The sequence below is a fragment of the Danio rerio genome, chromosome 7, assembly GCF_049306965.1.
Source record: "Danio rerio strain Tuebingen ecotype United States chromosome 7, GRCz12tu, whole genome shotgun sequence".
NCBI classification, from domain to species: Eukaryota; Metazoa; Chordata; class Actinopteri; order Cypriniformes; family Danionidae; genus Danio; species Danio rerio.
The window spans coordinates 43685469-43699453 of record NC_133182.1 but is presented as its reverse complement, the minus strand read 5'-3'; the positions used below and the strand labels follow the sequence as shown (position 1 = coordinate 43699453).

General features: G+C 35.1%; 1 protein-coding gene across 16 annotated transcripts in view; it reads left to right on the top strand.

Annotated features, from left to right (window-relative positions):
• cdh8 (cadherin 8) overlaps positions 1-5076 on the top strand; it is a 288795-nt gene extending 283719 nt beyond the window's left edge. For all 16 annotated transcript variants that reach the window (XM_073907200.1, XM_073907192.1, XM_073907199.1 and 13 more), the window contains 2 exons: positions 2506-2757; positions 2901-5076. In XM_073907200.1, coding sequence (XP_073763301.1) covers positions 2506-2757; positions 2901-3394 — 746 coding nt within the window. In that variant the 3' untranslated portion in view covers positions 3395-5076. The remainder of the gene's footprint in view (positions 1-2505; positions 2758-2900) is intronic.
• The last annotated feature ends 8909 nt before the right edge of the window (positions 5077-13985 follow it).

Genomic DNA, 13985 nt, shown 5'->3' with positions numbered 1-13985 from the left:
ATGAATAAATGAATCTTTTCCCCTCGCTAATGCAGTTTATATCTCAAAATGATATGTTTCACAAAAGGTGAGGTTTATTTCTAAACTAATTTCGAGAAGACCATGTGCTTATGATTGACCACAGCCGGTCCCGCATTTGCTAACGCATGATTCATTAATCTGATTATTCCTAACCCACTGTAAAAAAAAACTTTTCTTAAACGTTTTCTTAAACGTTTCTTACCTTAGTTATTTTGTCTTGAAGAATCCCCCATTCCACCCCTGCTCCTCCTTCCTTTTCCTTGACAGTGTGACACGGTGGCCTAATGGTTAGCACTGTTGCCTCACAGCAAGAATGTCACTTGTTTAAGTCCTTTCTTGGCCAGTAAACTTTTCTGTGCAGAGTTTACATGTTCTTCCCAAGCTCGTGTGGGTTTACCACGGGTTCTCCAGTTTCCTCCTACAGTCCAGACATGCGACATGAGTGAATTGACCAAACCAAATTGGCACCATTGAAGAGTTCTTAATCAGCACTAAATAAGCATAGGAGTTCTCAAGATCTACCTGAGCTCAAACTCCCCTCTCGCCCTTCAAATGGGAGGGATCCCTGGGCTAGATAATCTTAGGGCTCTCTCCCGAGACAGCATGCCAAACATGCTTTATATTAAATCATTAGCTAAATGTAAACTCTTGAAATTTCATTTTTTATCAGAATTCTGAATAGTGAGATGAATTCCAAAATGCAAGAAAAATGTAAAAATTGTGAGAAAAAAAAGTGACAATTACTGGCTTAACTGTACAGCACTGACTTTTACTATAAAAAAAAATAAAAAAAAAAAAAATATATATATATATATATATATATATATATATATATATATATATATATATATATACTGTATATATATATATATATATATATATATATATATATATATATATATATATATATATATATATATATATACTGTGTGTATCACAAAGGTTATAAACATATTTTGAAATGCATGTAGTTGCATTGTTTCTCCCTGTGAAGGCTGCACACTTTCTGACGTAAAGCCTCCATTTCACTGACTCAAATTTAATCACATTCTCCTCCACCCATAACACTATTAATCATGTTTTTCCATGACCAGAAAACTTATCATACAATCATTGATGATGTTTTTTGGGGGGGTAGCATTTAATTGCATGATTATCCATCCTGAAGACTCGTTCCAAAGATCATGTGAAATAATGATCCAGATATGCACATCACGATGGCACACACACACAGTCTATGATGGTCCCCACCTGCACACAGCAGACAGGTTGTCTGAAGCAGAGCTCCGGAGCTGAGCTGAGGAGGTTTGTTTGTGATGATAGCTGTAATTGCAGAGGCTGGTGACATGGAGAGGCCGATGTGAGCTGGGAGCTGCCAGGACCACCTCAGCTATCCTGACCTAAAATTCATGCTTCAGGGTATAGCGTCCTGAAAAAAAAAAAAAAAAAAAAAAAACAGATTGAAGACTCAAGCACAACATAATAGTGCCTATATACTGTCAGAAAATGATATTAGCTTTTATAATGTAACTAAAATGAGATGCTCGAATGCATATAAACCTAGAAACATTTAATTTGGCCATAGCTATGTGTAGACACATGGAAATATAGTCTGATAATCATAAAAATAAATAAGGGCTTCATATCAACGAATATTCTTTGGCAAAATAAGATACATTAGTTCAGGACAATGTTTTTCACACATAATGACACACGAAAAAAATGCGGAACTTTAATTACATTGATAAATCAGCTCACTGCGTTCGCAGATAATTGCTTTGTGATCTCAGGGAAACAAAAAGAAAGCCATATTTACATTTTTCATTAGCATGTTTATGAGCGGAAATTAAATTCCGACCCTATTCAGTTTACCAATATTTGTTTCAGTGATGTCCTTTCATTGCGTAGTTTTAAATGATGAACTTCCTGTTCTTCATCCTCACCAGATGTAATAAATAAATGCAAACATACATTAGTATTGCCTCGGTTGCTCCCAGGACTCTATTACGTGATAAAGCTTTTTTTTCCCATAACTTGGTTATTGTGTTGTATCCTGTGCTATTATCTAAACTCTGTACTCCGACTGTATTTTCATTTCGGAAATAAAAATTGAAGGCTTTTAGGGAGACTTTTTACAGAGTATCATCTGAAGAAGCTCCTTGAGACACTGGAGAGCTCCAACATATGCTTTGCAGTGTGAGGGGGTAATGAAGTTACAACTTTTGAAAAGATGCACCAATGGAAGCTCAAGCCCTTTTGCTAGGTTTTTTTTTTTTTAATTGTCTGCCTCATTGAGACTCTTCCTCTTCTCCCATAGTCAGGAGATTGACAGCAGAGATGAAGCTATTTGTATCCATCTGTTTGTTTATCGGAGGAATAGACGTCATCTTGTTGTAAATTTAATAGCGTGTTGTTTCCCTACCATTTACTTGCATGAATTGTCTTCATTTTCATACATCACAGCCAAACTTTATCTCTCCCCAGATAACTCGATCAGCGTTCTTGCCAAGCACGATTCCTTTCGGCGACAGAAACAAGAGACGTACCTCCTTCCCATCGTCGTGACTGACGACGGAGAGCCTCCGATGAGCAGCACCAACACGTTAACAATCCGGGTGTGCGGCTGCAGCAGGGAAGGCATTGTGCAGTCGTGTAACGTGGAGGCTTTTGTTCTACCTATTGGTCTCAGCATGGGAGCTCTGATTGCTATTCTAGCTTGTATAATTCTACTACTCGGTAGGTCATTTTTTGAGTCCTTGCTAATTTTTTAATTTAAAATCCACTTTGGATGTAAAAATCAAATCAAAAAGGCACTTGGTAAAAGAATAGGAAAATCAAAGTCGCACAAATCCCTAAGTGGTTGTTCTTGTGCCTTTCAGTCATCGTGGTCTTGTTTGTGACTTTGAGGCGACACAAGAACGAGCCGCTGATCATCAAAGACGACGAGGACGTGAGAGAGAACATCATCCGTTATGATGACGAGGGAGGCGGGGAAGAGGACACCGAGGCCTTTGACATTGCCACCCTGCAGAACCCAGATGGCATCAACGGCTATCTGCCCAGGAAGGACATCAAGCCTGACCTGCAGTTCATGCCAAGACAGGGCCAGCACTCGGGTCCGAACGGAGTGGACGTCGATGAATTTATCAACGTTCGGCTGCATGAGGCGGACAACGACCCTACAGCTCCGCCATATGACTCCATCCAAATCTATGGCTACGAGGGTAGGGGATCAATCGCAGGCTCCTTGAGTTCCCTCGAAACAGCTTCCTCGGACTCAGACCAGAACTATGACTACCTTAGAGAGTGGGGGCCGCGCTTCAGAAGACTGGGCGAACTCTATTCGGTGGGCGAGAGCGATAAAGAGACTTGACCTCCAAGCACCGAGGACCCTTTGCTTTCGTCCACATAACTTGTGTATTACGCTACGGGGAGGTTAGACACTGCTCAAACAGGGGGAGGGCGCCTTTTTTTAAAAACTTCTTAGAGAGACCTTATAGCATTAGTCATCTACCACATCAGAGTGCATCGTACTGTCAGAACTTACCAGTGTCTATAGTAGGAGGTCAATGAATCTTGTGGAGTGTGAGTTTAGATTACTGTCACTGAGTGTCTAGCAGTATTTTGGCTATTTGTTGTTCACTGTGACCGCCAGAGGCATCAGAATCTTGATTCTTGGTAGTCGCTTGAAAAGGCTGGATGGATAAGGGACTTTCAGACACCCCATTGTGGAAAGAGAAAAAAAGACTGCAGAGGCCTCAAAACGACACTGCTCCCCGCCGACAACTCTTGACGTCATTCAGCCAATCAGATAAAGGACCTTTTTTTTTTTAGAAAAAAAAGAAAAAGAAAGAAGGTAACTAAATAGCAATATATTGTCTACATTACTTATGAATGTATGTGTGATTTAACAAATGCGAGCGCAATGAAAATTGGCTTTAGGATCTGCCTGCTGAGATAACGTTTGACCCTTTGATACTACGCGGCCAGATTTCTTGAGTAACTGGAAAAGCCTCGAGGCTTGCTTTATATAACTCTTTGTATCCATATGCTTTAAGTGTGATTCACACTCAAAGGTGAGTAGACTGTGCGAGGACAAAAAGAGAATTGCAGAAACAATTGAGGCCTTCGTTTTACAAACGCGAGCATTAAATACAGTCGTATTCCAATGTTTTTTGGAACATTGATGGTGTTTCTTCATTATTGTGTATGTTTTATATAAATATATAAATATTCATTGCCAGTCGTCTGTTTTGTGCTGCAGGTTTGAGTATATTTGTACTTTTTATTTTATATTTATTTATTCTAGGGAAATTGTTATTTTTATTAACACTTTAATTTAAACTTGCGAGCTTTTCCTCTTCAGCTTTGTTTCATTCTGCTGCACCACTGTTTTTTGAAAGCTGAACTCAATTTCTGTACCGAAATTCACATAGTGAGAATTCGGTAATAACTGAACGAAATCCACAGAGGATTTGCTCTTGACCGAGAAAGATAAGTCAATATTTTACTGACACTGTGTGTGTATATATCTATTCACATACTATATACAGTGATTTTAGTGATCATTCTAAGCACAATAGCTCAAAGCATCTAGTTCATGTTTATATTTGACCCCTGTCATTTTTTAAAGTCAAACATCAGAATCCACCGAGTAAAGAAATACAGAGGCAGACATGCGTAATGTCCTTTGCTGTATGCTAATAGAGCAAAAAAAAAAAGAAGAAGAAAAAAAGAAAGAAAAAAAGATGTACATAGAGTCATTGCTGATTCTCTTAGCTTTTTTCTTTGAAGTGCTAGGTTTTGTCTATGCACGTGAGCTATTGCACATGGGGATCTGGAAATGGAGCTACGTGCATATTCTGTTTGTATCAATGCGATATGTGGCGATTCTTTTGAACCGACAGTATATATAAAATAGTCTTTCATGCAAATCATATTTTCTACTGTGCTTTAATGCTCATACACTTGTATGTTTAATTAGCTACTCTCTGTATTGTAATCTAAGATATCCATGTATTGTTTCCTACTTTGTGAAATATATTTTTATAAATACTTGTGGGTGTTTCTTAAACCGAGTGCACTGCAGATCCTGACCCCTGTACCCTGTCTTTTTCTTCAAGGTTTCAATGAAAATGATTCTCCTAGTGGGGTATATGCACACAGACTTTTAATTCCAGCCAGCCAGCCACAGGGCTTCTGCTAATTGTCGTTCCATACAAAATCACATGATTTAAGATCTGTTTTTTTTTTTTTAAAACTGTTTTACACTGCCTGGCTGATACACGATATAAAGTGGGCATCAGACCAAACAAGAAGCACTGCATTAAATCATATATTTTCCTGCTCCATGTCTTTAAAATGTGAAAAATAATTTTACCTCAGTATTTTCATTGGAGTTCCTGCACTAGCTAGTATCTGCTGCTGATGACGGCATCTGGGTTTAAACGGTTTTTCGTCACTTTTTTCGCTTTAACAATCAAATAGACGCTTAAATCTGCTTAACTGATTGTATTTGTATTACATTACAACATCTATGCTGTAAAATCAATCTTATTGGAAATTGGAAGTTCATCATTGGCTGAATAACGATGTGCATATAGCCCATTGGCATACAACAATGGCTGTCAATTTTCATATTGAAACAAATTGATTACACAAGATGCTGATTAACCGCATCTATTTGTTTTAGAAATACTTGTGGGTGTAACTTTTCTGAAACTGACTGCACTGCAGACCCTGACCCCTATACCCTGTCTTTTGTCTTCACGGTGCAAATGAAAACGATTCTCCCAGTTGGCATAATACTATGGCTGTCAATTTAGATATTGAAACAAATTGATTACACAAGATGCTGATTAATTAAGCAGATGGACCGCATCTATCATCATTTTTAGCTGAGAAAACCTTTTTTTAGTTGGCAGAGAACAAAAATATTGAATAGACATCACTAAAAGTGGCTTTAGAAGAATGTTTTTGAATCCATTTTATTGAACATAATCCTATCACTGGCCTACAGCCAACAGTAATCCATTATGCAGTGGAGTTTGTCCGTTTTTCCAAGGTAAACTTAGAAATCCATTCAAGATAGGATTTTTTGTTTTTATATTAGCTCTGTAAATTATTAGTTTTTGTATAACTACATGAGTTTGAATAAGTTTTGGCCATTTTTTTGGCTATTTTTAGCCTCCTACGCTGTAAACCCATAGAGATTGATTCAACTTAAAAAAAATATATGGAAACTTGTTGTCCGAAAAAAGCTTATTTTCTTTTGTTTAAAAAAAAAATAAATAATTTTTAAGTTTACTTAATACTAACGTGTCAAAACTAATTTAATATGTAGTTTTCTTGCTAACTGTTACATATTTTGATATGTTTAATAAAGGAAAACTGTATGGGCTGTTTGAGACAAAAGTATAAAATTATGCTCACAGTGACAAGCAGACATAGAAAATGTGCACTGGATCCACCAGTGATGTAAGTGCAAAGAGCCAATCCTGTTTCCTTGCACATTGTCCCTTTGACAACTGTCTAGAATAAGCTCTGTAAAGTACATTATGTTTAAACATTCCAATAGAAGATAACACTTCATTTTGATGGCTCATTTGAGTATTCGTAGACTGTCTGCTTAATATTTGTTGATACTGCTCCTTTAACTGACATTTAACTTACTATAACAAACTTTGTAAATACATGTCAACTTAACATGTATGTCAACACTAACCCTAACCCCAACCTAACAGTCTACTTATAATTTAATGAGAATTAGTTGGCATGTAGATGCAATGTAACTTAAATTCAATAAACAGACCATCAAAAAAGTGAACAAGAAACAAACTGAACAAATGGAGTAATTGAACAAAAACATTGGTATCTATATTTAATCTAAGAAATTTGAATTAAAACAACTTTAGGTATAACGATGTATGCCATGAGCTAAAATATATATTTTTTCAATCATTATTAATATTTTTTACACTCAAATAGTTGACTACTAGAAAATTGTGTGGAGACCCATTGCTTTAAGCCACTTATTTTTTTAGGTAAAACTAAACAGTAGTTGAATTAACATAAAACTACAAAGAACGTTTTTAATTATTTTTCGACTAAAGGGCTGTTTAGTTTCATCATATCTAAAAATGTATGTGTTTTAAGGCAATTTTCTAGTATATGTATATAGTACAGGTATAACGTAGCATATAAAATGGGTAAAAAAATAAGTATTGAATATGTCACCATTTTTCTGAGAAAACATATTTCTAAAGGTGCCGTTGACTTTTCCCCAGATGATGGTAAACCAAAGAATCCATATATGCAAAGAAAACAAATCTAATTAGTTTACAAATGAAGTTAAGTGTAATAAAATGAAATGACACAGAGAAAAAGGGGAAAAGAAAGGAGGTGTAGAAAGGCAGTGAAAGCCCAGACCGCAGCTGAAATCTCTCAGTAGCTCTTCAGCAACACTCTACCCTTTGTCCTTGTAAATTAGATGCTTCAGTTCAACATTAAAATAGAAAATACAATACAAAATACAAAATAAAGCTCAGGTTTGATAGACAAGACCCGCAGAACTATCAAGATTTTTACACCCTGTTGAAGTCAGTGAAAAAATCACACCTAAAGCAATTCATGAGTCTTCATTCTCCATATGAGAGTCGTCTTCAAGCTACCATCAACAAAAAACAAAAAGCCTTTTTTATTATACACAACTATTTTTTAATGTTTGTATTGTTTGGGTTTTTACCAAAATCTGGTTTGATTCTATGTTAACAACTCCTTTATAAATATTATTCCCAGAGAAAAAAAAACAATACTTATTTTTTTCTGCTGTATTTTTATTAAGTACTGAATGGTTTTGGACAAGTACACTGCTTCTATAATACGTCACCTTGGAAGGTTATCTGCATTCTGAATGATTTTAAGATATTAATCTTTGAAGTTTTTCCATTCCATAGCAAACAATATGTGTGTAAAATGTTTTTAAGTCTTAAAATGTAAACAAATTATAAAAAAACATCTCATAATGTAAATAAGTTGTCATTTAATAAGAATATGTTAATAACTCAATTTTGACAAAATAGTCAGATAGAACCTTATGACGAACCTAAGGTGACGAACAGTATATAATTGTTTTAACAATATGCTTTACAATGATTTTATAATATGAAACACACATTCATTCTCCTTCATTGACAATTCACTGATTATACAGTATAAATAATCTTATACCATAGCTTGAGATATTGTACATCAGCATTTTGTTATGCCTTGTGTGCTTTTACCAGACCTCTGATTCACTTCTTCCGTTAATCTCTTGACCAATACGTTCATTTAATCTCTTTTTTGTGATTGGCATCAGGTACTTCTTTCATATCATGAGTCATATCATATAAAAGTTGCTTTACTGTCAGACTGAAATCCTTTGTGAGAGATGCTGATAGATTTTAATTATCTGTCCCCTACAGTGTTTTCCAACAAAGTGGAGGCTTATGAGTCATAATCCACTTCCCCTTTCCCCCGTTCCCTTTGAAAGATTGAATTTATCCTCTAACCTATCTGATATTAGATTGTTTTCATGAATAACAAAAGCCCACGATCTTGTCAATTATTATGCTGGAGTGGATTTCCTATTTATTACACTGAAACTAGAAATAAAAAAACTAAAAACATCCATCTTTACAAGTGCATAATCTCAACTGATCTGTATTACACTACCAGACAAAAGTCTTGTCGTCAATTCAGTTGCAAGAGCAACAAATAATAACTTGACTTCTAGACTCTAGTTGATCATTTGGAAAAGTGTCAGAAGGTAGATTTTTCTGATGAATCGTCTGTTGAACTGCATCCCAATCATAACAACAAATACTGCAGAAGACCTATTGGAACCCGCATGGACCCACGATTCTCACAGAAATCAAGTCAATTTTGGTGAAGGAAAAATCATGGTTTGGGGTTAAATTTGGTATGGGGGAGTGTGAGAGATCTTTAGAGATGATGGCAATATCAACAGCCTAAGGTATCAAGACATTTGTGTGGCCCATTACATCATAAACCACAGGAGAGGGCAAATACTTCAGCAGGATAGCGCTCCTTCTCATACTTCAACTTCCACATAAAAGTTCCTGAAAGCAAATAAGGTCAAGGTGGTCCAGGACTGGCCAGCCCAGTCACCAGACATGAACATTATTGAGCATGTCTGGCGTAAGATGAAAGAGGAGGCATTGAAGATGAATCCAAAGAATCTTGATGAACTCTGGGAGTCCTGCAAGAATGCCTTCTTTGCCATTCCAGATGATTTTATTAATAAATTATTTGAGTCACTGCACAGATGTATGGATGCAGTCGTCCAAGGCAAGCTAATGGGAGTCATATACAATATGAGTATTTTTTCAACTGCACTGTGACTTTATATTCTATACTGTACAATATTTCTGTTAATTTACAAGACTTTTGTTTAAGCAAAGTCAGACCTTACTGTCTTAATTAAATAATTAAATCTCAAGGCAAGATCATATTTTATTTTGGTAAAATAAGCATAATCTAGAGGCCTTTGCTTTTCAAATAAGCCACTTCTGGTACCAAGTGATCAAGTCAAATCATTTGTTGTTCCTAAAACTTGGATAGACAACAAGACTTTTGTCAGGTAGTGTTTCATTATTTTATTTACATGTCTGTGTGCTTGCAGTAAGCATTATAACACCAAACTCCATATTAAAATGCTGTTGTAGTTCTTTAGTAGTTTATAATAAAAAAATTAAAAAGATATATGTTTATTATAATTATTATTATTGTTCTTTTTGTACAAAAAGAAATAAATAACTCAGAGGTACTTCAGATTTTTGGCTGTAGCTTGCATTGCCTTTGAGTTTGACACTGAACTTTAAATATTAATTTTCTTTTAGACGAAAGAATTAAGTAAAAATTTAACATTTAATTTCATGTATAATGGATGTAGTTAAAAAACTATGTTCGAGACAAGTAAAAACTGTCCTCATAATCTAGTTTTAATTCTGCTCTTTTTTGCTGCTCGATGCACGAGGACCAGGCTGGTCAATTAAAAATCATTTAATTTAAGTGGGTAATACTGTATGACTTCAGATGTACTCTCTGCAAATTCATCCTTGGCATTTTCTATGCAGACTAGGTAATAAATTGGAAAATGGCATATGTCCCCATTAAAAGGACATCTTTATAGAAGTCAAGCGAGTTGGAACAGGCCATTACTCTGCCTCTCGCACAGATCACTGGAGCAGTGGAAATACACAGGCACCATATGACCACACTGACACACTTATTAATATTGTTGACAACTTTCAAACTTCTGATATGCCGTAGAGGATTTATCTTCTGATCCTGCAGCAAATGTCTTTTTGCCATGTGCTGATCCAAGTTAATGCTTGATGGCAAAACTTTCAAAAATGCCGGGAATATTACAGACTTTGAGGGGAAAACACAAAGATTTTTATAGTCCACTTTAGAAAATTAAAGTCCATCATCTTCTTCAGCTGCTAATACTCTGCTTAGTATGAATTTTCAAAATAACAAAAACAAACAAACAAATAAATAAATAAATAAACAAATAAAATAAGACTATATAGACAATGCAATGTATAAATTTAAAAAATATTAATAATTATAATAATAATAAAACAAGATAGTCCCTCCTTTCTTTCTACCTTTTTTGTATTGATGCAATAACTCCTTACTAAAAGCGAATGAGAGAAACATGAGAGAAAACAATGCATTAGACAGTGATATGCTATAGTTTAACCCAAGACAAACTGAGAGTGATGTTTGTCTGCTTGCTTTGTTAGAGATGTTTTTTGGTATGTTTCTAAACAGGGCTGCATGTTTGGCAGCTTTTTATTTAGTTCCAGTTCCAGACATGAAGAAAAAAAAATCCATACCTCTCTATATATCTGCATCATTCTTGGACTGAAAAATCTGTATTTTTGCTTCTATGTGGGAGACCTTGGATGTGACTCAGTCACACTTCAAGTGTCCTGGCATGTATGCATCAGTTCCTTCATATTTTTAACATATTCATGAAACAGTTGGCTTTTTATACCCTCTACTTTGTCATAGCAAGTTACTTTTGATGAGTCTTGGAAATTTATCCAGGTCAAAACTGAAAGATGGCTTAAAGGAATGAAAATGGCATTGCCGGTCTGTAAGGCACTGATGATGACATATGCATATTAATCAGAAATGCAGACAGGTTTGATGTGTTGATGACTCTAATTAAGTCAACCCAGATGAAAATTAGATGGACACAACCAAATGAGAACAGACAAGGATTATGGGCAATGAACAACAAAACAACCTTTGGGTTGCTTCTTTCATTAAAGCGCAGTTATTTCTTTGTGTTAGTTTTAGGATCTTTTTTCCTATACATGCCGGAATGGCTGATGAATAAAGAAATTTTACCAATTCAATTTAATTCATTTTTTTTCTATAGAACTTTTACAATGTAGATTCTGTCAAAGCAGCTTAACATATGTTCTTGTAAACTGAAACTGTGTCAGTCCAGTTTTTCAGAGTTGAAGTTTAGTATTGTTAAGTTTAATGTGGTTTAATTTTAACTGCTAAAAGTCCAAACTCCGAAGAGCAAATCCATCGATGTACAGCTCCAAAAGTCCCAAACCAAACAAGCCAGTGGCGACAGTATGACTGTTACTGGCCACGAAACTCTATGCATTATTCCATTTAAAAAAAAAAAAGGTAGAACAAACTGGGGGAAAGCATCGGACTTCAAGGACTGTTATTAGTAGTAGCTATAGTAGAAATGGTAGAAGTAACACTGTAGTAGTAGTAGTAGTAGTAGTAAAATAACAAAATTGATACATTTTTGTGTTGTTTTCCTTCAAACATAAAACAACAAAACTTTGGGAATAACTAAAAAAATTGTATAATAAAACATTTGATTTAGCAAATACTACAGAAAGTACATTAATTCATTAAATAAGACTGTTTAGAGAAGACTTTTAAAAGTAAGTGTTTTAGTGCTCAATTCAAATTACTTTTAATTAATTATGTTTACAAGAATTCCTTTTATCAAGTAATTCAGTTCAGTAATACTCCAAGTTCATATATTCCTATACTCTTCTTCTTTAATGCCCCTTTCATATTAAAATTGAGTTTAAAATTAAACTAATTTTGAGAGGAGCTCGTGCTCATGATTGACCCAGCTGGCCCACATTAGCTAATCATGATCCTCTAATCAAAGGATCCCAAATCACTATATATATCCTCATTTCCTTTCAACTATCTTTGTCTGGAAGAAACCCCCCTCCTCCCCTTTATCCAGAATGGGCAGCACGGTGGCCCAGTGACTAGCACTGTTGCCTCACAGCAAGAATACTAATGGCGTTGTGTCCTCACTGGGCCATCTGGTTTTTCTGTGAGGAGTTGTGCCCCGGTTTCCTCCCACCGATCAAATATGCTCAATATTATAGGAAACATAAGCCTAAATATTTTTTTCTATGTCTTACTCTCAGGAAGTTTACCTTAGCCTTAGCAGCATAGGAGTTGGAAATTTCACAACTTCCCCTCATCCTGCGAAAGGGGGGAGCCCTGGGTCTGAGGATCCCTTGAGCTCAGGGCCATCTCCCGGGACAGCATGCCAAACAAGCTATGTAAAAAATCATGAGTTAAGTGTGAATTCTTTAAATTGCGTATTATATACAAATAATTAAAGTCACATAGGTGTACACTTTAAATTTGGGTGGGCAAAATTCAGATCGGAAACCCCAAAATAGCCTCCGAAAGAGTTTAAATTCAAGCCTTCATGCCATATTCACTAGTACATTTTATGTTAATTTTTTTTTTTTTTTTTACTTTTGCCTGCTCATTTATACAACAGAGGTCATTTTTGGAACTAAAATGCCTAGATCTGATTACAATGTGGATATATATATATATATATATATATATATATATATATATATATATATATATATATATATATATTTTTTTTTTTTTTTTTTTTTTTTTTTTTTTTTTTTTTTGGTAAATGTGCTTAGCCATCTAGGTAACACTTTATTTTGATGGTCCATTTGAGTATTAGTAGACTGTCTGCTTACTATCTGTTAATACCACTCCATTAACAGACATTTAACTGACTATAAGAAACTTACAGTAGCAAGTACGTCAACTTACACTAACCCTAACCCCAACCTAACAGTCTACTTATAATCTAATGAGAAATAGTTGGCATGTAGATGCAATGTAACTTAAAATCAACAAACGGACCATCAAAATAAAGTGTGACCGCCGTCTTAGGCATGTTGTCATCATTTACATCATTTACCAAATACTGACCTGGCATATGTTATAAAATCATTTTTGTATAAAGTGCAGATGTAAACGCTGATTATATTGAAAATGTTGTCTAATTAATATATATATATATATATATGTGTGTGTGTGTGTGTGTGTGTGTGTGTGTGTGTGTGTGTGTGTGTGTGTGTGTGTGTGTGTGCCTTTTTTTTTAATGCAAGGGCAAAAAAATTCAGTGCTCTATGCTATTGTCATGTAAACATAAATTAAATATTACTCAACAAAGTCTTAACTGCCCAGGCTAATTTTGTTTATACAGTTTATTCGTTCATTCATTTGATTTAAAATGAATGAATGAATGAATGAATGAATACTTTTTTTTAGTCCAGAGAATGTTGTCTTCTGAAGTGCTTCTCCTTTGTTGACAACATGTTTATAAACCAATCCCATTAAAAACTTCTGAAGATGTCTTGTAGAGTTGCATTTTTAAATGTACTTTAGAAATGACTCAAACTGCCAGCATTTGCGGAGATGGAGCCCACGTGGATTGTATTGTGAGCTGAACAATTGAAACCACCATTAACATGAGCTACTCGTGAAAAGATTGCAGTGATTTGCTGCTTCAAATAACACATTTATATTATTCCAAAGGAGTTTTTTTTCAAATTTCACATTCACACCAAACA